At 49.3% G+C, this 26,918-nt stretch overlaps 1 protein-coding gene across 1 annotated transcript in view; it reads right to left on the minus strand.

Annotated features, from left to right (window-relative positions):
• CPT1A (carnitine palmitoyltransferase 1A) overlaps positions 1–26,918 on the minus strand; it is a 62,970-nt gene that overhangs the window by 6,413 nt on the left and 29,639 nt on the right. Inside the window, exons 4-15 of the mRNA XM_053561331.1 lie at positions 23,802–23,973; positions 22,018–22,119; positions 20,460–20,597; positions 18,663–18,740; positions 16,417–16,524; positions 15,450–15,537; positions 13,105–13,300; positions 10,157–10,345; positions 9,452–9,557; positions 5,536–5,652; positions 3,922–4,086; positions 406–540 (exon numbers count right to left, since the gene is read on the minus strand). Coding sequence (XP_053417306.1) covers positions 406–540; positions 3,922–4,086; positions 5,536–5,652; positions 9,452–9,557; positions 10,157–10,345; positions 13,105–13,300; positions 15,450–15,537; positions 16,417–16,524; positions 18,663–18,740; positions 20,460–20,597; positions 22,018–22,119; positions 23,802–23,973 — 1,594 coding nt within the window. The remainder of the gene's footprint in view (positions 1–405; positions 541–3,921; positions 4,087–5,535; positions 5,653–9,451; positions 9,558–10,156; positions 10,346–13,104; positions 13,301–15,449; positions 15,538–16,416; positions 16,525–18,662; positions 18,741–20,459; positions 20,598–22,017; positions 22,120–23,801; positions 23,974–26,918) is intronic.

Genomic DNA, 26,918 nt, shown 5'->3' on the forward strand with positions numbered 1-26,918 from the left:
CTGCAGAGGGCTGCTGCTCGGACTTTGGAAGGCAATATACAGAAAACTCCTAGGCCCGAGCCTGGCGCACAGTGCCCAGCGTGGTAACAGCTTTACTAACATCGAGTAGGAGGCTCCCACGTGGGAACAGCTTCTCACCGCAAAGCCAGCCACCTGTACTGTCCTGCAGCATCTACCTGCTGTTCCCTCCCTCATGTGTCCTAGTCCAAGTCAAGACTCTAATCTGGAAAAGTATGGTTCGTAACATGAATCTCCTTGTCAATCTCCCTTCCACTGCCTTGTCAGACTTTCCGATCCCTTGGAAGGAATGAAGAAAGAACCTAAATTTGGCATCACTGCACAAGAAATCAGAGAAGCCGGATTGTCAGCCTCCAGATCCGTTTTATGGAAATGGGGGCACCGTACCGTCTGGGTCGGGTCCACCATGGCCAGCACGAAGCTGCAGGACTCGGTGGTGCAGGAGCGCACGGTTTCCGTCCTGCCTTCCCGGAAGAGCCGGGTCATAGAGGCCTCGTACGTGAGGCAAAATTTGCCCATGTCCTGGCAAAGGAGAAGTAGGTTAGTGCACGGGGAGGGGCGTGGTGATGTCTACGACGTAGGAGTGACCGGGTAGGGCTGGCAAGGAGGGGAGGGCTGCCCCAGCCTTGGTCTTCCCCACGTGTCTGGCTGCATGGCGGTAGGCAGGGGCTCCATCAGCTTTGGGAAGTGGGAGGGAGAGGCGGAGAGGGCAATGTCTGGTTAACCCAGGATTCCCTTTCAAGATGCATCTATGCCGTGATGCGCCTTCCCAAATCGCACACACCTCCACCGTGTGCCCTTCATGCTAACCCTTCTGCCTGGGAACAGTTTATGGAAGGAACTCAGGGCACGAAGACATCTGTGTGTGATTGAAATGACTTGAGGACGTCCACATCATGTTTGGATGGCGGCGAGGATAATGCCCCTTCAAGAGAAGGGGTGGGTGCAGGAGAAGCGTCCTACAGCAGGGGCCAGGGTGCCCACTAGACAGAGGGACAGCTGTGTGTGGGCTGGCAGACGAGGATGGCCAGTTTTTTGAGAAAGCCCCTATCTTCTGGGGTAAGCAAAGAAAGGTCACCTGCTAAGCCAGGATGGGGAGGAAGCACAGGTGTGAGGTGGCATCTGGGAGCTTGGGAAAAGAGGTGCCAGGCACAGTGCGTCAGGGCTCATTAAAGTGAGTTGCAGTGTGGGTACTCTCAGGCCACACAGGCTCCTCGAGAACAGGATCAAAGCAGGTGAGACCTGGACTGAACCCTGGGCAGTTCTGCTGGGCTTTCGAGGGTGGGGAGAGCAGGGCTGGGCCCCTCACTAAGGGGCAGTCACAGCAAGAGGAATATACACCTACAAGAGAGAAAAGGGAGGGCGGGGCACACAACCGGGGAGCCAGGGGCACCTGCACCGAGCCCCCAGGGCGATGTCCTGACTGAACAGCACAGGCTGCAGCGGGAGCAGCAGATGGAGAAAGATAGGGCAGAGTCCCAGGGAGCTTGCAGTGACCAGCCACCAGGACCACCAGGCCAGCTCCAAGCAGGGACAGGAGAGTGATGAGCAGCAATCTGTGGGCCCAAGTTATTCCTGACCAGACACATCCCCGGGGGCACCTGGTGTGCTCACACAGGCCCTCGAGCAGGGGTGGGGCACCTGCGGCCTCAAGGCCACATATGGCCCTCGAAACACCCAAGTGAGGGTCCTGGACCAAATCCAAACTTCATTTTTATTAAAAATGAAAATGAAAATCCTTTTATTGAAAGGATTTGTTAAGGATCCTTTATTAAAAGGATTTGTTCTGGCTGGGCGCGGTGGCTCATGCCTGTAATACGAGCACTCTGAGAGGCCAAGGCAGGGGGATTGCTTGAGCTCATGGATTCAAGACCAGCTTGAGCAAAAGCGAGACCCTGTCTCTACTAAAAATAGGAAAACTGAGGCCAAAGGATCATGACAGCTTCAGACTCTGTCTCAAACAATGAATAAATAAATAAATAAAAGGATTTGTTTTATAGAATCTAGATTCAATCAAAAGACCATGTAGCCCCAAGGCTGCGAGCTTCCCGCCCCATTGCACATGCCAGGAACACACCATTTTGACTACGACAATCTTCTGATTTCTAGGGTTTGCATTGCAGGTTTTGAAAGAACAAGTTTTGGCAGTGCCCATAGCTCAGTGCGTAGGGAGCCGGCCACACCCACCGAGGCTGGCAGGTTCGAACCCAGCCTGGGCCTGCTGAACAACAATGACAACTGCAACAAGAAAAAACAGCCAGATGTTGTGGCAGGCGCCTGTAGTCCCAGCTACTTGAAAGGCTGAGGGAAGAGAATCGCTTAAGCCCAAGAGTTTGAAGTTGCTGTAAGCTGTGATGCCCCGGCACTCTACCAAGGGTGACACAGTGAGACACTGTCTCCAAAAAAAAAAAAAAGTAAAGAACAAGTGTCCACCTGCCTCTGCCTGTCTGCACCTTCCTCCTTTTCTTTTCTAGAACGTTACTGGTTATTCTCGTGTCAGCCTTTCCAGACAAACTTCAAGCTCAACTGGTCAATGTGAACCTTTGACTGTGTTCATATTAAAATTGTGAACTCAGAAAGTTCATCCCTCTGTGGTATGGCCAAAATCACGGCCTTTTCTCCCTTTCTTGGGGTGCTTCTTGGCCTTTCTGCACAGAGTCCTGTCTGCTTTATAAACCTATGCCCAGGGGTTCCAAATTTTTATATTTTAGTTTCTCAGTTTCTGAAATACTTGCTGTGTGGCTATCACCGCTATCCCAGGAGGAAATTGGTCTTTGTGTGATTCTGCACCAGGCCTCCTTGCTGAGCACACTGGAATCGTAAAAGCTCTGCACTTGCTCCAGCTTCTGAGTAGGCAAAGGCAAATGTTCCTGCTGCCCAATTATCCTGTCTGCTGCCAAAGGCCTCCTCATCCTTTTTGTTTTAATGGGGTTGCTGTCTACTCTTTCCTTAAGCTATAGCTTTTAGCTACTCAAAATGACACTCTGTATCACATTAAGAGAAAGGACCCTTTGCTAAGCCGTGTGACCAAGACTTATAAGAAATGGAATTTAACTTTAAATGTCTTTTTAGGACTTGTTTAAAATGCTATCTAGTCTCTTCTCTGACCTAGTAATATGAGTTAGTGTTTTTAAATACTTGGCTGGGTGCAGTGGCTCACATGTACAATCCCAACACTCTGGGAGGCTGAGGTGGGAGGATCACTTGAGCTCAGGAGTCCAAGACCAGCCTAAGCAAGAGAAAGAATCTTTAATAAAGATTCTTTACTAAAATAGAAAAACTTCTCTGGGAGGCTGAGGCAGGTGGATTGCCTGAACTCAGGAGTTTGAGATGAGCCTGAGCAAGAGTGAGACTCTGTCTCTAAAAAATAGCCAGACCTTGTGGTGGGCGCCTGTGGTCCCAGCTACCAGGGAGGCTGAGGCAAGAGCATCACTTTAAACCCCAAAGAGTTTGAGGTTGCTGTGAACTATGATGCGATGGCATTCTACCCATAGCTACAGAATGAGACTGTCTCCACAAAAAATAAAAAGGCCAGAGACATTCAGTAACCCACCCCAAGTATTTGTACCTTACCAAATTCTAAGACATGGGGCATATTTTAGGGTTTAACTCTCCCCTCTGCAGAGTGAGAGATCTTACTTACTTCGGCCTCCCTCTTCTCCCTCCCTTATTGTCACCTGTGTCAGATAGGAGCCTGTTCCCACCAGAGAGGGCATCTGTGAGCTCAGCCTGGTGCAGGGTGAACACACTCCCTGCTGCCACAGCCTGGGGGACCCGGGAGAGCTGTGCTTTTGGTGCCTGTAGCTGTATTCTTGAGTGCCAGGTTTTGGCCTTCCCTGCCCACCTGAGCATGTGTGGGGAGCCCCTGAAGTACTTGGGACGCAGCCAGGCTCTGGCGCCTACCTTGTAATGCGCCAGCTGCAGCGCCAGCTGGACAAAGGCGTCTGGGCTTGTGCGGCACTTCTTGATCAGCCCTTTCCCAAAGTTGTTGAATGGGAAAGAATGAAAATCCACGTCATTTGCCAGAAGATTCGCACTGTTCAGGGAGGTCTCTATAACCTCTTGACACTGGAGAGAAAGGAGATAAAGGTTTTGGTCGATAAGGAAGAAGGGGAAAAAAGTCCTGGCAGTGCCACAGGGAAGCACTTATGCAGTGGGACAGCACTCGGCGCACGCAGGGTCGTTTCTCGAAAACACACAGATCATGTTTTCTTATCGCTTCTTTCTGGAAAGGTGGTCCGGAAGCCCTAGCAAGTTAATGGCACTGTGTTGACCCCTTGCTCCCCAGGAGGGATAAGAACATGCCTGGGGACTGGGACTCCTGGTTTTCCATGAGATCCCAAAGGGCATTTTACACAGTCATGGGTTTTGTTTCATGAAGCCCCTTGTTGCTACACAGCAGAAAGTGAGAAATAAATTTTTTAAATAAATTTTTAAAAAATAAGTGGACAACCATACAATGAAATATTATTACTAAAAAGAGATCAGCTATTGGCAGCACCCATAGCTCAGTGGGTAAGGCGCCGACCACATACACCGGGGCTGGGGGGTTTGAACCCAGCCCAGGCCAGCTAAAAGCCAACAATGACAACTACAGCAAGAAAAAAATAGCCGGGTGTGTGGCAGGCGCCTGTGGTCCCAGTTACTTGGGAGGCCAAGACAAGAGAATCACTTAAGCTCAAGAGTCTGAGGTTGCTGTGAGCTGTGACACCATGGCACTCTACCTAGGGCAATATAGTGAGACTATTTAAAAAAAAAAAATTAGTTGTTTAGCCCCAGAAATTCCTGCTTGGATTTGATGAGCTGAGATTTGGTATTTCCAACCTCCAAATTCCTTCCTCAGAGGGCTCCTACTGAGTGGGCTCTATCTGAGAATATTTAAGAAAAATCAATTAAGTTTTGAAAATTACGAATAAGCAAGTCAGAGTATTTTGGTTTTTACTTCTTCATTGTGACCATTTTAATAGACGTCTAGCTAGGTTCAAGCAGGACACCTTACTGGCAATCTTGGTCAAAAGCTTCAAATGGAGGAAGCGATATTTACCAAGGCTTCTGAGGTAACAGGCGCTGCAGCTGCCCATGCCGTAGCGAAATTCCCTAAAAGACAACTTGCAGTCTTTGTGGTCTTCAACTGAGCTTGTGAACAGCCCAGGAAGTACAGTTGGAAACCTTGGTTGGAAGCATTTAAAGCTGTTTCCCAGCTCGGCACCTATAGCTCAAGCGGCTAAGGCGCCAGCCACATATACCTGAGCTGGTGGGTTCGATTCCAGCCCGCGCCCGCTAAACAACAATGACAACTACAACCAAAAAATAACCAGGCATTGTGGCGGGCACCTGTAGTCCCAGCTATTTGGGAGGCTGAGGCAAGAGAATCGCTTAAGCCCAGGAGTTGGAGGTTGCTGTGAGCTGTGATGCCTGGTACTCTACCCAGGGCGACAGCTTGAGGCTCTGGCTAAAAAAAAAAAAAAGCTGTTTCCCACCCTGGGTAAACCACAGCGGTTTGGTGACGAGACTTACTTCCTCCGGGATGTCCCACTGCAGCCTGGTGGGGTACGGAATGCTGGTGTTGGTATCCCCTTTGCAGTGCCCATCCTCTGCATAGCCCAGCTGAAAGCTGTCAGTAGCCATGACGTACTATCAAAAATAGAAGGATGAAGAAGTGGACTCAGACATCACCATAACTCAGTGTCACGTGAAACATGTTTCGTCTCCACAGTGGACACGCACATCCTCACAGATGCATCCTAACCACGGCGCACTCAGAACTCCATGCCCTCTGCCCAGCCCTGAACCAGGTGGGTCTTCTCTCCATTGCAGAGACTCCATCAGTGCCTGGAGCACCTGGGCTCCCTCCCATCTAGCAGTCGCTAGAGTCACAGGCCATTCTGTGGCCAGTCATAGGGAAATGCCACCTTTTCTAACTGGCCACCCTGGTCAAGAGTAAATCCCATTGCCCTCATCTTACCCAGAGTACTTAAAAAAAAAAGCATGGGGCCAGGTGCGGTGGCTCCCATTTGTAATTCCAGCACTCTGAGGGACCAAGGAGGGAAGATCCCTTGAGCTCAGGAGATTAGGAGCAGCCTGAACAATAGCAAGACCCAGCCTCTAATAAAAATAAAAACATTTGGCTCAGCGCCTGTGGCTCAAGCAACTAAGGCTCCAGCCACATACAACTGAGCTGGCGGGTTCAAATCCAGCCTGGGCCTGCCAAGCAACAATCACAGCTGCCACCCCCCAAAAAAAGCCTGGCGTTGTGGCAGGTCCCTTTAGTCCCAGCTACTTGGGAGGCGGAGGCAGGAGAATCGCTTGAGCCCAGGAGTTGGAGGTTGCTGTGAGCTGTGATGCCACAATACTCTACCCAGGGCGACAGCTTGAGGCTGTCTCTAAATAAATAAATAAATAAATAAAAATAAAAACACTAGGGTGGCATCTGTGGCTCAGTGAGTAGGGCGCTGGCCCCATATACCGACGGTGGCATGTTCAAGCCCGGCCCCAGCCAAACTGCAACAAAAAAATAGCTGGGTGTGTGACGAGTGCCTATAGTCCCAGCTATTCAGGAGGCCGAGGCAAAAGAATCGCTTAAGCCCAAGAGTTGGAGGTTGCTGTGAGCTGTGATGCTACGGCACTCTACCAAGGGCAACACTAGGTTGAGAGTGTTGAGACTCTGTCTCAATAGAGACAGAGACTCTCTGTCTCTAAGACAGAGACTCTGTCTCTAAAAAAAAAAATAAAAATAAAAACATTAGCCAGGCAGGGTGGCTCATACCTATAAACCCAGCACTCTGGGAGGGAAAGGTGGGTGGGTTGCCTGAGCTAATGAATTCGAGACCAGCCTCAGCAAGAGTGAAATCCCATCTCTAAAAACAGCTGGGTGTTATGGCAGGCACTGGTAGTCTCAGCTATGTGGGGGGCTGGGACAAAAGAATCACTTGAGCCCAAGAGTTTGAGGTTCCTTTGAGCTGGGACAAAAGAATCACTTGAGCCCAAGAGTTTGAGGTTCCTTTGAGCTGTGACACTATGGCATTCTACCAAGGGCAATAAAGTGAGACTGTCTCAAAATAAATGAAAGAAAGAAAAGAGGAAGGAAGGAAGGAGAGGGAGGGAGGGAGGAAGCGAAAATTAGGCATGGTGGTGGGCACCTGTAGTCCCAGCTACTTGGGAGGCTGAGGAAGGAAGATCACTTGAACACAGGGCTTGGTGCAGTGGCTCACACCTATAATCTCAGCATTTGGGGGCCGAGGCAGGAGGATCACTTGAGGCCAGGAGTTCAAGACTGGTCTGGACAACACAGTGAGACTCCACTTCTACACAAAAGATAAAAAGCAGCCAGGTAGGGTGGTGCATGCCTATAGTCCCAGATACCTGGGAGGCAAGAGCAGGAACTTACTGTCAGTCAGGCCTACATGGCTGCACTCCAGCCTGGGCAACAGAGTGAGACCCTGACTCAAAAAAAAGCCTGACTTTGTGAATATCCAGTAATTTCCCTATTTGATAAGTTTATCCTGTGAAGCCCAGACTGCCCATGATACCCATTCTCTCTCCTTTCCCAAGCCCAGCTCTCATGCACGTATGACTCCGCGAGTCCTTGGAATAGGGTGTAATGGGCCTAGAGGACCACCCTGTGCAAAGAGACTTAAAGTGTGTTTTATTGCTAGGTCCAGAGGCACCAAAGGGTTTTCTGGTTAAAAGGCCTTCTAAGCTCTTGTTGGCATCAGCAAAGAACCCTGGAGCAGTGCAGGGCTGCTGCGCCAGTCAGCTGCTTTGATCATGCATTAACGGCTCAGGACCACACGGTGTGTTAACGCCTGAGCACTTGGTTTTTCCCTTTCATCTTTTTCCCCACATAGAAAACCTCCTGGCTGGAAGGGCAGCTGGTGAGGTTTTGCCAACGTCCCAACCACAGGCGGCAGTTGAGAGAGGAAGGGGACGGTGAGAGATGAGCTCGTAACCTGGTCTTGGGAGAAGAGGCAGTGGGAGAGAGTCATCCCTGGGGAGGAGGGGTCGGCTGACACCCGGGGAGAGGTGAGGCCGGAAGCCCAGGAAACCAGGGGAGGAGTGTGGGGCAGAGGGTAGAGCCCCTGCAAAGGCCCCTGCAAGATAAAGTACAAGCCTCAGATTTGTTCAGTTCTAGAGGAAAAAAATGAAAACTGAAAAAAAAATCTTATAACAAGGAGGAGGTGAGACATTCTGATGTCTTCACGGGTTTGCTGCACCCTCATTTCAGAGGCATGCCCACTCCAGGCCCCCAAAAGGACAGGGAGGTGAGGTGCTTGGTCTACGGCCACGAGCTACATCTCCTGCACACACCAGGACTTCAAGGTTATTCCATGTACAGGACAAGCATGAGAACAAAAAAGACTACAAAATCTTCAATGTGAACCTCAAGGGGGCTTGTGCTTGAAAATAATGACCTCAAATCTCATTGCAACAAGGAACTACAGATTTTTCGGTGCCAAGACCACTGCTGATGACTTCGAGTTTAGCAATTTTTAAAATGAGAATCTGACAGGGAGGTAAGTTAAGGAAAACAAAACCTTCATTCAATTTTTCATGTCAAACATGAAACAGTTTGAATAGTTCAAAGAATAATGAACTTTAAAAACAAGTAGCAGAGACCATGTCATGCGTGCAGTGGAGAGGATGACAGGGGCTTGTAGTTTTTAAATAACCTGGTAATTTTAAGAATTAAGATGTCTTGGGTGGCGCCTGTGGCTCAAGGAGTAGGGTGCTGGTCCCATATGCCAGAGGTGGTGGGTTCAAACCCAGCCCTGGCCAACCCCCCCACCCCCCGCCAAAAAAAAGAAAAAGAATTAAGATGTCTTAAAAAAAAAAAAAAAGAAGAATTAAGATGTCTTAGGTAGAAGGCACAGGGTGAGGCCAGACACTGTGGCTCACGCCTGTAATCTCAGCACTTTGGGAGGCCGAGGTGGGAGGATTGCTTGAGCTCAGGAGTTTGAGACCAGCCTGAGCAAGAGTGAAACCCTGTCTCTACTAAAAATACAAAAGGTAGCCCAGTGTTGTGGTGGGCACCTGTAGTTCCAGCTACTTAGGAGGCTGGGCAGGAGGATTGCTTAAGCCCAGGAATTTGAGGCTGCTGTGAGCTATGACTCCATGACACTACCCAGGGTGACAGAGAGAAAGAAAGAGGGAGGGAGGGCACGTTGTGTATGGTAAGTAAAGACTTTCACATGTGTATTTCTATTTGGCCTAAAATGTGGTTAAGGAGGAAAGCCCAGGAAATCCAGTGAAAAAAGGGATAGTTTATTTCAGAATAAACTGAGCTTTGCTTCTGTATGAGAGCCAACTGCCATTTCATTATGTCAGTTCTACAATTAGACACATTACAAAATTAAATTCAGTCTAGGGTTGAGATTCCCAAAAGCAATTTCCACGTTCACATCCAATTCCACAAGTTAAAAGTGCAAAATCTCACCTCCCATAGATGGCCAATGATGGGCGCGTCGGCCCAGGAGTGCTCAGCATTCATTCCCATCTTCCCGTTTTTGAAGACGATGAATGTGAATGACTTGTCAAACCACCTACGTGAAACAAGTGTGTTTATGGAATTTAAATTTAAGAAAAACAAATTACCAACACTGTACATGTCTGTTTCATCCCACAGACAGACTGGCTTTGCACCTGCCTCCCTCACAATGAGCAGATGTCCCCTAGTCTATGTGGAGGGACAGAGAAGAACAAGCAAGATGCTGAGATGAGCATTTATGTTCTGGAGACTAAGAGGAACAGGACGTGTTGTTCTAACAAGGCAACTGGACAGGCCCCCACCTTACAGATAAAGAAAAGGGGGGCGCCCAGAGGGACTCGGCTTCTTTAACAGTCACCAGCCAACACGGGGTCTAACCCCACAACTGGCCCTATCTCTCCAACACCGGCTCCTGCCTGGTCCGGGAAGCCTTTGACTCACGAGCATCTCCAAATAAACGTGAGCAGAGAAGGAAGAATCTCAAATTCACGGCTCAAGCTCTGTGCACGTGCGGCAGCTTTGGTGGGAGAAGAAAATTAAAGGCAGTGTTTCTAGGCTAGCTTATTCCTTAGCAGTTGAAGGAATTCCTGACACTTGAAGGTGGGTGCTGGCCAAGCCCACAGCAAATGACCTTTCAGAAAGCAAGGACAATACCTGTCAAAGCACCTGCCGTGCAGGAGAGACTTGGCATAGCTGTCCATGGACGTGTCCGGGTCTTCCTTTCTGTACCCCTGTTCGGTCTCATCTAACGTCACGAAGAATGCTGCTTTTTCCACAGCATCAAGAGACTGCTTGTTTTTACCACGTCCGAAGTAGGCCTGGCGACACCTGGCCCAGGGTACCCTGCAGTAAAGATTGGTAGCATTTAAATCCATCCACCCCACAGACTCCAGACAGGGCAAAGTCCCCTTGCATGTGATGTCTGAAATGACACAAGGAAGCCTTTGCAGTCTTTCAGGAATTTCTTGAAGGAAAATCGCCTGTTTACCATTCTCTCCACCTGGGGCTGCCTGCCTGCTGTCCGGCTCCATGTGTTGGAAGGAACCTCATCTCCTCATGGCCTCCAGACCACAGCACAGAGGGTGATTTTTTTTAATTATTTAAAATTTCACGTATTTTCTTTTAGAAATGGTCTCATTCTGTCGCTTAGCCTGGAGTGCAGTGCCCGATCATAGCTCACTGCAGCCTCCTGGGCGCACGATTCTGCCTCGGCTAGGACCGCAGGTGTACACCAGCACACCTGGCTAATTTTTAAATTTTTTGTGGACCCTAACCTAGAACTCCTGGCATCAAGTGATCCTCCCACCTAAGCTTCCCAACATGCTGGGATGACAGGTGTGATCCACCACGCCTGGCAGTGTGTGATTTCTGTTGAAGTACACTCATAAGAGCCCTTCCCTCCTGAACGTTCACCATAGACCAGCGGTTCTCAACCTGTGGGTCGCGACCCCTTTGTAACAATGAAAATACATCCTGCATATCAGATATTTACATTACGATTCATAACAGTAGCAAAATTACAGTTATGAAGTAGCAACAAAAATAACATGAGGAACTGTATTAAAGGGTTGCGGCATTAGGAGGTTGAGAACCACTGTCATAGACTACCTCAGTGATCTTCTCAATTCTCAACATATGTGCCCGTCTTTCAGATGAGGAAACTGAGGCCCACAGAGATAAGGTCATAGCTATTTTGTGACAAGGAGGGATCCAAACCCAGGCTGTCAGCCCCCAAGTCCATGCCGCAAATGACCGCATGACACTGTGACGAGTTCCTGGTGCCCGCCTTGGTAGGGACAGGCAGAGTTGATGCAATGCTCACTTGCTTTTTTTTTGTTGAGACAGAGTCTCCCTCTGTCACCCTGGGTAGAGTGCTGTGGTGACATAACTCACAGCAACCTCAAACTCTTGGGCTCAAGCAATCCTCTTACCTCAGCCTCCATAGTAGCTGGGACTACAGGCACCTGTCACCATGTCCGGCTGCTTTTTCTTTTTTTAAGAGATGGGGTCTCAGGCTCTCAGGCTGGTCTCAAACTCCTGAGCTCAAGCAATCCACCCACCTTGGCCTCCGAGAGGGCTGGGATTACGGTGAGGCCACCCCCCTGGACCCCCCACTTGCTTCTTGACACTCACAGGGCAAGGCTTCCTCTATCGTTCCTGGGTCCCTCTCACTCACTCCCCCAGGCCTCTTTGCCCCTGCCCACCCATCCAGACCGGTTCATCTGGCCTTCTTCCCACCCTCTTCTTTTGCAGAGTGCTTGGCTATGACAATCCGCAGTGCCATCGAGCCCAATGCATATCCCACTTAGGAGGTGACATTGAAGGCTGGTTTGTACTCAGTCCTTTGTGTGAAGAGCTGACACAGGTAAGATGCTGGCGTGGTCCCCATCCAGAGGGAGCACGTGGCACGTGGGGGCGGTGGCACATAGAGAGCGACAGAGGGGGTGAGCCTGGTTCCCCCCACACACCTGCTCCCTCTCAGGTGTTTCCCCTCAGGAGCATGCCAGCGTGAGCTCACCGTGCCCGAGACACACTGCCCTACTGCTGCTCCTTCCGGCTTCATGAGGGCCACCCCGGCTGCGGGACGGTACCGGCTTCCTCAAACGATCCTCCCTAAACACCCCCTCATAAGGCCTTTTCGTAGGACCTCACTGCCTGGGCACCAGGCACCTGCTTTCTGGGGACTGCCCTCCATGCCCATGTCAGCCACCTACTGCTGTGTTTCTCAGCCTGAATTGGTCCCTGTAATGGCAGCTGCTGGCAGAATCCCACCCACATGTGGTCAGGCGCCCACCTAGGGCCCTCCCCAGCTTGGCACTGTGAGGATGCTCTTGCTGTGCTGTACACGCCCCTGCCCTCTGCATGGCACAGCCGGCTGCAGCAGCCCATATAGCCTATGGCTAGGAAGATTGAGAGTTATAATACCTGTATAGCTCAACAATGGAACATCTTGGTGGAAAGGGCATGAAGAGAGGGATTTAGCTCTCCTAACCAGCATGAGAGCTGGTGAGATGGGAGCATTGGCAACAAAAAAATAGCCGGGTACTGTGACGGGCGCCTGTAGTCCCAGCTGCTTGGGAGGCTGAGGCAAGAGAATCACGTAAGCCCAAGAGATAGAGGTTGCTGTGAGCCGTGTGATATCATGGCACTCTACCCGAGGGCAGTACAGTGAGACTCTGTCTCTACAAAAAAAAAAAAAAAAAAAAGCCAGGCACTGTGGTGGGTGCCTATAGTACCAGCTACTTGGGAGGCTGAGGCAAGATAATTGCTTAATGCCCAAGAGTTTGAGGTTGCTGTGAGCTGTGACACCACAGCACTCTACCGGGGGCAAGAAAGTGATAGTCTGTTTCAAACAAACAAACAAAAAATTTTGTTCTATTTCCTAATAAATACACCCTTGGCCCCGGGAAAAGCTTAGCTCTCCACTTTCTGGTGTCATGGGTCCTGGGTCTCTCCACACATACACGCCTGCCTGCCACACACAGAGATGTCCCAGGGACCCCCGGGGCCAGGAGTGGGGCCTGTCACAGACACAGCAGAGCGCAGCACCATGAGGGGCCTCCACCTGCTGAGGAACAGGACAGATGGCAGGGGCTGCACACCTGTCTCCTGCGGTGAGGGCCGCCAGCTTCGCCTCCCCAGGCTGGGGCTCTGATGGGTCGTCTAAAATCTTCTGAATCTGCTGTTCAATCTCCCGGGGCTTCAATAGCCTCCCGTCGTGGTAGAGCCACACCTTGAAGTAGCGGCCTCGGTGGTACACGACGATGTGCCTGCTGTCCTTGAGGTGCTGGATGGTGTCTGAGCCAGGTGTGGGGAGGAGACAAAGACTCCAGAGTCACAAGTTGGGGAAACCTGAGGTGACTACACTTGAAGGCTTTTATTTATTCATTCATTCATTTTAGAGACAAGGTCTCACTTTGTCACCCAGGCTGGACTTCAGCCTCAAGCACCTGGATTCAATCACCCCACCTCAGCTTCCCAAAGCACTGGGGTTTTAGGTACAAGTCACTATGTATATAACCCAAACCTTCATCTGAAGCCTTTACTTTAAAGTCAGAAACAAGGTAAGAAGGCACACTGTGACCACTTAAATTCCCCATTACCTCCAAGATCCTGACCAGGACATAAAATTTTTTAAATAAAGAAAGGAAGAAGGGCGGCGCCTGTGGCTCAGTTGGTAGGGCGCCGGCCCCATATACTGAGGGTGGCGGGTTCAAACCCGGCCCCGGCCAAACTGCAACCAAAAAATAGCCGGGCGTTGTGGCGGGCGCCTGTAGTCCCAGCTACTCGGGAGGCTGAGGCAAGAGAATCACTTAAGCCCAGGAGTTGGAGGTTGCTGTGAGCTGTGTGAGGCCACGGCACTCTACCCAGGGCCATAAAGCGAGATTCTGTCTCTACAAAAAAAATTAAAAAAAGAAAGGAAGAAATAGGGCGGCGCCTGTGGCTCAAGGGAGTAGGGTGCCGGCCCCATATGCCGGAGGTAGCGGGTTCAAACCCAGCCCCGGACAAAAACAAAAAAAAAATGCAAAAAAAGAAAGGAAGAAATAAAACACAAAGGGATTAGAAGAAAATTCTCAAATCTGTCATTGGAAGCTATGATTAGCAACACAGAATATCCATGAAAATCTATTGGCTAGTTAAGATATGAAGATTACAGCTAGGGACTCGGCGCCTGTAGCTCAGCGGCCAGGGCGCCAACCACACACAATGTAGCTGGCGGATTCAAACCCAGCCAACCCTGCCAAACAACGACGACAACTACAACCAAAAAATAGCCGGGCATTGTGGCGGGTGCCTGTAGTCTCAGCTAGGTTTAAGCTTAGTTAATAAAAATAATTTCCATTCTGGGTAGCGTCTGTGGCTCAATGGGTAGGGTGCTGGCCCCATATACTGAGGGTGGCGGGTTCAAACCCGGCCCCGGCCAAACTGCAATAAAAAAATAGCTGGGTTGGGCGGTGCCTGTGGCTCAAAGGAGTAGGACACAGGCCCCATATGCTGGAGGTGGTGGGTTCAAACTCAGCCCTGGCAAAAAAATAAAATAGCTGGGCCTTGTGGCAGGCACCTGTAATCCCAGCTACTCAGGAGGTTGAGGCAAGAGAATTGCCTAAGCCCAAGAGCTGGAGGTTGCTGTGAGCTGTGACACCACACCACTGGGTGACAAAGTGAGATTCTGTCTCTAAAAAAAAAATAATAATAATTTCCATTTCTATACTCCAGCGTATGGGCTAAACTGTGCCACCTTATACATGCTATAACAAAGGACATTAAGCTGGGTACAGTGACCACACCTGTAATCCCAGCACTCTGGGAAGATGAAGTAGGTGGATCCCTTGAGCTCAGGAGTTTGAGACCAGCCTAAGCAGGACAAGACCCCGTCTCTACTAAAAACAGAAAAACTAGTGAGGCACGGTGGCTCACGCCTATAACCCTAGCACTCTGTGAGGCCGAGAAGTGTGGATTGCCTGAGCCCAGGAGCTCAGGACCAACCTGAGCAAGAGCAAGACCCCATCTCTAAAAATAGCTGGGTGTTGTGGTGGATGCCTGTAGTCCCAGCTCCTTGGGAGGCTGAGGCAGGAGGATCACTTGAGCCCAGGATTTGGAGGCTGCAGTGAGCTATAATAATACCACTGTACTCTAACCTGGGTGACAGAGACCCTGCCTCTTAAAAAAAAAAAAAAAAAGGGTGGGAGGAGGGTCAAAAAATAATAATAATAATAGGAATATTTAAGCAGACCTGATAAAAAATAGAAGATAGCCTTCAACAGCAACAAAAAAAGTTAAAATCTGGAAATAAGTCAACTTACCAGGCCTAATAAAGATGGAGTCAACAGAAGGAATGCTTGACAACCTAAAATCTCAGGGAGGGTCAGAGCACATCAATTTGGTCTCTTTGACACTTCCTCTGATGCATCTAACTCATTTCCAAAGGGAGCCCTCTCTCACTCACCTGTCTCCTCGCCTGGGATCCGAGAGGTATTGAACATTCGTTCCCACTGAGCCGAGCAGAGTGGGATCGTGGATCCCAAGAGCCGAATCTGTAATAGAAATATATTTTTACATATATTCCCCAGGGGGGGAAAGCAGCAAATTAAGACCCCACATCTAAATGGTGGATTTGGCTCGGCACCCGTAGGTCAGCGGTTAGGGCACTGGCCACATACACTGGGGCTGGCAGGTTCGAACCCAGCCTGGGCCTGCTAAACAACAATGACAACTACAACAACAACAAACAGCCTGGCATTGTGACGGGCACCTGAAGCCCCAGCTATTTGGGAGGCTGAGGCAAGAGAATTGCTTAAGCCCCAGAGTTCAAGGTTGCTGTGAGCTGTGATGCCATGGCACTCTACTGAGGGTGATATAGTGAGACTGTCTCAAAAAAAAAAAATTCTGGATTTGTTTTCTGTAAATGTTACATGGTTTGAGTTAAATCTTTTCCAGCTGGAACGTTGCCAGTGTGCAACTTTCCACAACTTGTTAAGTCCTAAATAGCACATTCAAATAGATTATTTATAAATTAACAACGTAAACCAAAGAGATATTTAAGGAAGAAACATCTTATTTTGCATATGACCTTCACCAGCAGTATTACTTTCCTTCCAAAACAAATAAAGCTTTCTTTTCAAAGGGTAAATTTATGACTAAAGCACAACAGATGTATCTAAGATACGCAGAACTGATCTCAAAATAATCGCGCTGGGTGAAAGAAACTAGATCTCAAAAGAGGTGCATAACGTATGTTTCTACGTACATAAAGATGTGGAAATCCCGAACTTATCTGGGGTGACAGAGAGCAGACGGGGGGGCAGGGAAGGGACTCAAGGAGTAGGGCGCCGGTCCCATGTGCCGGAGGTAGCGGGTTCAAACCCAGCCCCGGCCAAAAACCACCAAAAAAAAAAAGCAGTCTGACTGCTTACTGGTTTGATTTCCTCCCGGTCCAGCGAGCGTCTGTACAGCAGGATGGCGTGGATGGCGTTGCCCGCTCTTGCTGCCTGAATGTGAGTCGGTAAAACATACAGCAAATCCTGAAAAGACGAGACAGTAGAGGGAATGTTCCTAGGAAGACACGAGCTGGTTACTACATAGCCCCACACTGCTACGCCTATCGACGTGTTCAGCCACATCTGCCATGCCACAAAATAAGTTGGCATTTGTCCTTTTCTATACTCGGTCAGCTTTACCTTGTTAATATTGTATAAGAACTCAACTCCACAAGTATCCTTGCGCTATTAACAAGAACAGCATTTTGCCCTAAATATCCTCCCATAAGACACAGAAAGGAAAGTGAAAATAAAAGTCAGGGAGCTATTAGATAATTAGGAAGGGGCTGAGTGTTGGAGTTTGAGACCAGCCTGAGCAATAGCGAGACCCTGTCTTTACTAAAAACAGAAAAATTAGCTGGACGTTGTAGTGGGTGCCTGTAGTCCCAGCTACTTAGGAAGCTGAGGCAGTAGGGTTGCTTGATCCCAGGAGTTTGAGGTTGCTGTGAGATAAGATGGTGCCATGGCAGTCTCCCCAGGGAGACAGAGTGAGACCACTTCCATTAAAAAAAAAAAAAAGGCCTATGTACTCAATCTTGATATGAGGACAATTAATGACAATTAAGTTTATGGGGGGGGGAAGCAGAAAGAGGGATGGAGGGAAGAGGGTGGGGCCTTGGTGTGTGTCACACTTTATGGGGGCAAGACATGATTGCAAGAGGGACTTTACCTAACAATTGCAATCAGTGTAACTGGCTTATTGTACCCTCAATGAATCCCCAACAATAAAAAAAAAAAAAAAAGGGCGGTGCCTGTGGCTCAGTGGGTAGGGCGCCGGTCCCATATGCCAGAGATGGCGGGTTCAAACCCAGCCCCAGCCAAATTAAATAAATAAATAAATAAATAAAATGTTTAAGAAAAAAAAAAAAAAGAGTTCATTAAAAAAAAAAAAAAAAAGATAATTAGGAGGCCGGTGCAGCGGCTCAAGCCTGTAACCCTAGCACTGTGGGAGGCTGAGGCAGGTAGATTGCCTGAGCTCAAGAGTTCAAGACGAGCCTGAGCCAGAGTGAAACCCCATCTCTAAAAGAAAACGGCCAGGCATTGTGGTGGGCGCCTGTAGTCCCAGCTACGTGGGAGGCTGAGGCAAGCGAATCACTTGAGCCCAAGAGTTTGAGGTTGCTGTGAGCTAGGACGACACAGCACTCTATCAGGGGTGACAAAGTGAGACTCTGTCTCAAAAAAAGAAAGATAATTAGGCAGTATTCTTAATGAGAAGTAAACAAAGATTAAAATAATCATTTACATAGCACTATGTTAGAAATTTTCTAAATTTTGAGACACAGCTCTAAATGTGTGTGTATGCTATGGGACACAGGTCTAAGCTACATTTTGAAAGAGTCTATGTACAAGCGTGTCCCTGATCATACAGGAAAGCACCACAGTTTGTAGGAAATGAACATTAAAGTCTTCAGGAGGGAAGAGATACCGGGTCCAGGAAAGAAAAGGCACTCTGCACGGTGCTGCTGAGTCTGCTTTCAGTCTGAAAAGGTTTTGAATAGGATAAAATATGGTAAGAAAAAAGGAAAATAATGAAGTGGAGAAAAACAGAAAGAAAAAGCAAATGATAAAGAGAAAGAAGAAAAAGAAAGGAAAAATAAACGTGAAGCAGAAGGAGAAATAATGTTACTTGCTGGGGGCTGAGAACCCAGACTGGGGGGCCTGCTTACAGCCCGGGGGTCCTACGGAGAAACGGCGGCGGACACACAAGCCTCTGGCTGCTCCCCGCACAGAAGGTGTGGCAGGCCCGGCAGGGGCAAACTCTAGACTCTGACCTCTGGGGGTTTTTGCAGGCACACAGACCCTTAAGGCTATGGTGGCACAAGGTTCAGTGCCAACTCAGGAGTTAGGAAAACAGCAGTCTGGTACTCATATGGTGGGAATTCCTGTGTGCCAGGACCGCATTTCACAATCCAAACATTTCTGCAGTAGCTCAGTGCCCTTGAGCTTACTCTGCAAAGATAGACGGTTCGCACAAGGGTCTCTGGCCCTGCAGGCAGGACTGAGAGCAGCCAGGTCAAGCCCTCCAAGCTTTCCAAGGTGGCCCAAAGGCCCAGGAAAACACCATTTCTGTGGGGTAGACATGCCACCCACTGCACCCTCAGACGACTCCGGCCAGGACTCACCATGGCATAGTAGTTGCTGTTGACCATCAGCGGCCCCCGTCCTCGCAGGTAGATGTATTCCTCCCACCAGTCACTCACCTAGTGGGCGCAAACACCAGACAACCTTAGCAGGAGCAGAGCAGGATGGAAGTGCGCTGACCGGGTCTAAGGGGGCCTTCCCAAAGTAGGAGACGAAGTCCTAACCAGATAGAACACAGCACGGAGGCAGTGGACTCCAGACCGCCAGGAGGGGCAGGGCGTGGCGGCTCACGCCTGTAATCCAGCACTCTGGGAGGCCAAGGCAAGTGGATCACTTGAGCTCAGGAGTTGCAGGCCAGCCTGAGCAAGAGCAAGACACCATCTCTAGAAATGACCCAGGAGTTGCGGTGGACGCCTATAGTCCCAGCTACTTGGGAGGCTGAGGCAAGAGAATCGCTTAAGCCCAGGAGTTGGAGGTTGCTGTGAGCTACACATGGCACTCTACCGAGGGCAATAAAGTGAGACTCTGTCTCAAAAAAAAAAAGGGCAAATGAAGAGAGATCAAAGATTGATTCCTAACATCTGAATAACCAGTACTACCTCAGCTGCTCCAAATGGCGTTTCTCCTCCTCCCCTTCCTGGGTCTCCCTGAAGAAGCCCCCCACTTTGCTGGCACGGTGGCTCATGCCTGTAATTCCAGCACTCTGGGAGGTCAAGGTGGGTGGATTGCTTGAGCCCAGGTGTTCCAGATCAGCCTGAGCAAGAGCGAGGCCCATCTCTACTAAAAATACCAAAACTGAGATGAGAGGACCACTTGAACCCTGATTTTGAGGTTGCTGTATAAGTAGGATGCCACAGCACTGTATCCAGAGTGAGACAGAGTGAGACTCTAACACAAAAAAAAAAGAAGTTCCCCTCCACCCATCCCAATCCAGTTCCGTGGTTATTGTGACAGAACTACCCTGAGGAACCATGTGCACGGTGACAGTCCCCAGCACCCATGTCTTGATGGCACCCAGGCAGCAGTGGGATCCTGTCAACCATGCACAAATGTGGTCCATGCATGACCTTCAGGACCCAGGGGCCACTTTCTTTAAAGCTTTTTCTTGAAGCACATGGAACCATGTACATGCAAGTTGAGTGCACAGCAAGTTCACGCTTACAAGTCCAGCGCACCTGTACAACCAGCCCCTGACCCGAAAACAGAACAGGACGCCCTGCAGCCCCCTGGAGAGCTCCCTCCAGATGCTGCCCACCCAGCTGCGCTGAGACTCCCAGATCATCTGCTAGTTCTGTCCACATCACTTGTCACACCTTCGCTTCACATGAGTTGTCCTCTCTTGCTTCACCCTCCAGGCACATTCCCTTGCTATCCCTGCACACTGCGCCAGCTGAGACACTACTCTGAGCCAAACCTGACCCCACGGAGGTGACTGCTGCTACCCTGACCAGCAAGCGCAGAAAGGATGGCCTTGCCTCAAAAGGTCCGAAGGGGAGGAGAGGAGCATGTCACCAGGACAGCACGTCACTGCCATGAAAGAGGTGGTGCACAGCAGGGTTCCCTGGGAAGACCAAGAAGGCTCCCCTGTGCAGAAATGGCATCATGCCATGAGGGACGCAAACCCTCCCCCCTGAATGTCCACCCACACTCAGGGGAAACTGTCACTGCAGCTGCACTTCCTCCTAGGGACACGGGTAAAACCATCACTGCAGCTTCTCATTCGTCCTGAGGGTGACGCTGGCCAATCTAAACGGTCACTGCAGCTCTGTCATCCCTCCCAAAATTGGTTTTTCAGACAGAAAAATGTCATCAAGAACAACAGTATGTGGTAGACTCACATAATTTGTGGCCCACCAGGACTTAAGCTTCAAATACCACTGTAACCTTGGTCCAAGACTGCCAGCGAAGTCCTGGGCAAGCACCGTCATCCGTTTGAACTCTTTCTCCTTCATAAGCGGCCTCACCGATTCCAGATACTGGGGTCACAGAAAAAAACACCAAGTTAAAACACATTGACCAGGGCGGCGCCTATGGCTCAGTGAGTAGGGCACCGGCCCCATATACCGAGGGTGGCAGGTTCAAACCCGGCCCCAGCCAAACTGCAACAAAAAAATAGCCGGGCGTTGTGGTGGGCGCCTGTAGTCTCAGCTATTCGGGAGGCTGAGGCAGGAGAATTGCCTAAGCCCAGGAGTTGGAGGTTGCTGTGAGCTGTGTGACGCCACGGCACTCTACCGAGGGCGATAAAGTGAAACTCTGTCTCTACAAAAAAAAAAAAAAAAAACACACTGACCAAAGCCTATGGTTTCCTCACCCATGTCTTAGGAACAATCATAGCATATTTTAAAGATGTTAAAACCATTCCCAAGTTGGTCTCATCAGTGATTAGAGAAGTTAACTCATTCCAATGTTAACTGGCGTTGCAGGTCAATGTTAACTACACAACTAAACTTCCTCATCCCTGTAGGCTTCAAAAGCACCCAAATCCTGAGCCACCAAAATAATTCTGAAGTTGATAAGAAAAGTTAACAGAGGACACAATTATCACCTTTCTCAAATTGTACAAGAGTAATGCATGTAACCAAAATGTTTGCACTCCTAGAACATTCTGAAATAAAAAAAGTAAAATTAGAAAAAAATTGTTTCCAGGCTGGGTGCAATGGCTCATGCCTGTAATTCTAGCACTCTGAGAGGCTGAGGCGGGTGGATTGCTTGAGCTCAAGAGTTCAAAACTAGCCTGAGCAAAAGTGAGACCTCATCTCTACTAAAAATAGAAAAATTGAGGCAAGAGGATGGCTTGAGCCCAACAGTTTAAGGTTACTGTGAACTAAGATGCCAGGACACTCTACCAAAGGTGACCAAGTGAGACTCTGTCTCAAAAAAAAAAAAAAGACAATAAAACTAGCCAGGCGTTGTGCAGGCACCTATAGTCCCAGCTCCTCAGGAGGCTGAGGCAAGAGAATTACTTAAGGCCAAGAGTTTGAGGTTGCTGTGAGCTGTGATGCCACAGCACTCTACCCAGAACAACAGAGTGAGTCTCTTGTCTCAAAACAACAACTAAAAAGGATAACAATGAAATTTCAAGAGTGTCTCTTCTTGGGGTCAAGAGTGGAAGCTGACTCCTGTCAGAAGGATCACCTGAGCCTAGGAGGCTGAGGTTGCAGTGAGCTGTGATGATACCTCTGCACTCCAGCCTGGGCAATAGAGCAAGACCCTGTCTTGGGGAAAAAAAAAAAAATCTAAAATGTAGTGATACATTAGGGAAAAAAAGACTTTCTCTAACAACCTCATGAGGTACACTGCTGAGAGCTATTAATATAGCCAAACCAGTACAGTAATTGCTGGATATAGGTGAGATGCGAGCCCTAATCACAAGACGCAGCCGGTGCTGCAACCCACCCTGCTCACGGTGTCGTTGACGGCTGGCACGGGCAGGCGCGGCAGCGAGGTCTGGAAGCTGTACAGCATGGGTTTTCGGCCTGAAAAGATCTTGACCATACCCTGAAAGAAAAAACATGTTCAAAACTGAGATGACATTAAAGAGCCGCAGACAATTCTCAAATATGCAACTTGCTGACTTTCTGTGGTGCTTTACCTTTCCTCTAAGTCCCCTTTCTGCCCCACACTTGCAGGCCCTAAGAAACACTAAGCCCCTCATGAAAAGGCTTTGCGATACCGCTGCCCCAGTGTCAGTCCAAGGCCAGGCCCCTCGCTGCATCTGTGATGTCACAGCCTCACTGTGCACATGGGGACCTTGGAGCCATGACAAGGGGAAGGGACGCTGTCCCCCCATGCCATCATTATGCCTCTTGGAGAACACCTCCATGGACCCTTGTTTGCGGTCATATGACGGAGACGTGTATGATAATGGCTCACCTCATAGTGACCAAAACTGGGGAATTTCTAGGGCTCTGGTGTGGGGTGGAGGACACAGCGAGTCCTGGTGCTGAATAGGGCTGGGACTGACTTCTGAGGAAGAGAGCATGTTTATCCTGCCCTGGGACTGGGGGGGATCACCCCTGAATCTCTCCTAAGTGCTAAATTATACTTGTCTGGAAATCAGAAATCTCACACCCAAACAATAATAGCAGGAAACTGGATAGGTAGAGTGGAGCCCAGAGGTGTAAGAGTCATGGAGGTGACCTGCACGCTCCTCCCACAAGCAGGCTCTGGAGGTCATGGCCCTGCCACAGCTGGGGCCACTGAGCAGCAACTCAGCAGGAGGCCATGGGGCCAAACTCAGGTGCGACAGGTAACTGAGGCTGACACTCCTTCCACACACACTGACGGATCCCTGGGATAGCCCAGCAGAAGAAAGGTTTTGAAGAGAATGTTCTCACTGTGGGCAGCTCATTAAAATTATCTAGGCCACATCACAAAACTTGTGTGAACAGCCCTCAGACCCTAAGACCCAGGTTGGGATTAAAAGTGCTTACACCACCCAAAGGGGCAGGTGGTACCCTCGGGGGCCTGGGCCCCAAAGATGGAAGCCTCCGAAGTCCAGAGATGATTCCCACCCCGCTTGGATAGTTTCTTTCCAGAAAACCTGAGCTGACGAAAACATTTAAATAGGGCTGGGCCCTGGTGGCTCATGCCCCTATTCCCAACAGTTTAGAAAGCCAAGGCAGAAGGATTGCTTTAGCCCAGAAGTCCGAGACCAGCCCAAGCACGAATGAGACCCTGTCTCTACTAAAAATAGAAAAACTACAGGCTAAGCTCACTGGCTCAAAACTGTAATCCTAGAACTATGGAAGGCCGAGGTGGGTGGATTGCTTGAGCTCAGGAGTTTGAGACCAGCCTGAGCAAGAGACCCTATCTCTGCTAAAAATAGATAAACTAGCTGGGTGTTGCGGCAGGTGCCTATAGTCCCAGCTACTCCAGAGGCTGAGGCAAGAGGACGGCTTGAGCCCAGGAATTTGAGGTTGCTGTGAGCTGTCACAACTCTACGGCCCTCTATCAAAGGCGACAGGTTGTCTCAAAAAAATAAATAAATAAAATAAAATAAAATGCTACAGAACTCACTCACATCATTCAAGAAAAACACTCCCTGCTAACACTTGTATCATGGTGAATCAAACCACTCTAGCAATTAGGGTCACAACCCAAGTCAGAAGCCAAGTGCTAAGAAGACCCTTCTTTGAAAGGCCCTGCACTGTTCACACACGGGGAGCGGAGCTCAGTACCATCCAGATCTTGGTGGCGCGGCTCATCTTGCCATGCTCCGCAAACATCCAGCCGTGGTAGGACAGCAGCACCTTCAGCGAGTAGCGCATAGTGGCGATGAGGGCGACCCAGAGGCCCGTGCTGAACAGGACGCCACTGACGACATTCTTCGTCTGACTGGACATGCAGCCACTGCGGAGACCAACCAAGGAGAGTTCAAACTCATCAGCAGGAAAAGGATGCTCAAAATGGTCTGGGGAGGGCCCTCCAAATAAACCAGGGCAAAATACAAACTCCCTCCAGGGTCTCAGCACAAACGGCAGAGGGGGCCCTGGGGCTGGGCCTGCCCACAGAGCACGCCACGCGGTGTCCACCTGCTGCTCCTCCACCGGCCCACACAGAGATTTTGCTCTATTTTCTTTGGTTCTTTAGGATTTTTTTCACATCAAACGTACTCTTGGATTTTTGCCATTAGTCATAATCTCCAACTATTAGTCACAACTATCATCTCAAGTATTTATATCAAAAGAGCCTGTCTGAGACCTAGACAGGAATATTTATCATGAACAAAGAAACGAATCACAAAGTAACCATTTAAGCAGTAAACTTAAATTCAGAGAATGTTTTCACCTGTGAAGGAAAGTGATATATTTTGTGGTAAAGATGGGACTTTTTTTTTTTTGAGACAAGAGTCTCACTTTGTCACCCTCAGCAGAGTGCCATGGCGTCACAGCTCACAGCAACCTCCAACTCTTGGGCTCAAGTGATTCTCTTGCCTTAGCCTCCCAAGTAGCTGGGACTACAGGCGCCTGCCACAATGCTAGCTATTTTTAGAGACCAGGTCTCACTCTGGCTCAAGCTGATCTCGAACCTGTGAGCTCAGGCAAATCCACCCTCCTCAGCCTCCCAGAGTGCTAGGATTACAGGTGTGAGCCACTACACCCAGCCCTAAAGATGAGGCTTTAAATAAACAAATGCATACCCTGTGTAACCTAATCATTTGTGCCCTCATAATAATCTGAAATTTTTAAAAAAGGATGAGACTTTTAGCTGGGCACCTGTGGCTCAAGTGCCAAAGGCACCAGCCACATACACCTGAGCTGGCAGGTTCAAACCCAGCCCGGCCCACCAAACAACTATGACAGCTGCAACCAAAAAATAGCCGGGCGTTGTGGAGGGCGCCTGTAGTCCCAGCTACTTGGGAGGCAGAGGCAGGAGAATCACTCGAGCCCAGAAGTTGGAGGTTGCTGTGAGCCGTGATGCCACAGCACTCTACCCAGGGTGACAGCTTGAGGCTCTGTCTCAAAAAAAAAACAAAAAAAAAAAACCCTGTATATTCCTATAACCTGTCAGATCCGGCCTTTTAGCTGAAGTCTGTACTTTAAATCCCTATGTCCTTTCCTAATCACCTCATCTGCAAGCAAACTTGAATTTAGGAATTAAGGAGCTATCTTTTGGATAATCCACATTTTTTAGATTTCTTCGGCCTGTATAGCCAGGGAGAAAATACATACATACTTGACTCACAAAAATCAAACAGTATTTTAGCATAAACAAATAAAGGACACAATCAGGACTTTTTAATGTACCTATAGGCACTGCAATTTAAAACATTAGCATAAAGATTTCTTTGAAAGAACATGCTCCTGGCTCTGTTCCTGTGCCTCAAGCTGCTAAGGCGCCTGCCACATCCACCTGAACTGGCAGGTTCGAATCCAGCCTGGGCCCGCCAAACAACAATGACGGCTATAACCAAAAAGATAGCTGGGCATTGTGGTGGGCGCCTTTAGTCCCAGCTACTTGGGGAGCGGAGGCAGGAGAATCACTTGAGCACAGGAGTTGGAGGTTGCTGTGAGCTATGATGCCACAGCACTCTACCCAGGGTGACAGCTTGAGGCTCTGTCTCAAAAAAAAAAAAGAACATCCTCCTCACAAGGCTGCAGGAGACCAGACAGATGCAGAGACAGACAGATTTGAAGGCAGCGCCCTAGTGACACGAGAGGTTCTCTCCAGAAAGGAGGCACCAGAGCACTCTTGAGGCTGGAAAACTCCAGTCCTCAACCTTGTCTTTCTAAATGTGGGCCAGGGATGGCCCAGTTTACCAAAATAGGTTTAAGAGGGGTGAAGAAACAAATCTTATAAAGACCCAGATTAAACAGGGCTCTAAATAGCCAACACTTCTAAATATAACCCAGTTTTAAGAGATTTTTCTGTCCGGGCACGGTGGCTCACACCTATAATCCAAGCACTCTCCGAGACTGAGGCAGATGGATTGCTTGAGCTCACAAGTTTGAGACCAGCAAATGCGAGACCCTGTCTCTACTAAAAATAGGAAAACTGAGACAAGAGGATCGCTTGAACCCAAGAGTTGGTGACTGCTATGAGCTATGTCTCCCTGGCTCTACCCAGGACAATAGCTTAAGACTCTGTCTCAGAAAAAAAAGAATCTTTGCTGACCCTGCAAAGGATAGGTGGAGCTGCACACACCACACAAGAACAGCTGTCCTCCTGCCAGGCACACCTCTTCCACAGGATGCACCGCTTACTCTGTCTCCTGCAGATGCTTATAAAGGTGTGTGCCAGAGTTCTTGAGCCAGCTTGAAGTCATGAGCAACTTGGCTGGCCTCTCCATGACTCCTGAGTATCCAGGGTCATATATGTGTACATATGTATATATGTGTGTGTGTGTGTATTTTTTTTTTTAGAGACAGGGTCTCATGTTATCGCCCTCAGTGGAGTGATGTGGCGTCACAGCTCACAGCAACCTCCAGCTCTTGGTGATTCTCTTGCCTCAGCCTCCCGAGTAGCTGGAACTATAGGCGCCTGCCACAATGCCCAGCTATTTTTTTGTTGTAGTTTGGCTGGGGCCGGGTTTGAATCCACCACCCTCGGTATATGGGGCCGGCACCCTCCTCACTGAGCCACAGGTGCCACCCCCCCTTTTTTTTTTTTTTTTTTTTTACAAAGAGTTTCACACTGTTGCCCAGGGTAGAGTGCTGTGGTGTCATTGTAGCTCATAGAAACCTCAAGCTCCTAACCTCAAGCCAATCCTCCTGCTTCAGTCTTCCCAGTAGCTGGGACTACAGGCGCCTACCATAACACCCAACTAATTTTTCTATTTTTAAAAGAGATGGGGT

This window comes from Nycticebus coucang, chromosome 14 (assembly GCF_027406575.1).
Source record: "Nycticebus coucang isolate mNycCou1 chromosome 14, mNycCou1.pri, whole genome shotgun sequence".
Taxonomy (NCBI): domain Eukaryota; kingdom Metazoa; phylum Chordata; class Mammalia; order Primates; family Lorisidae; genus Nycticebus; species Nycticebus coucang.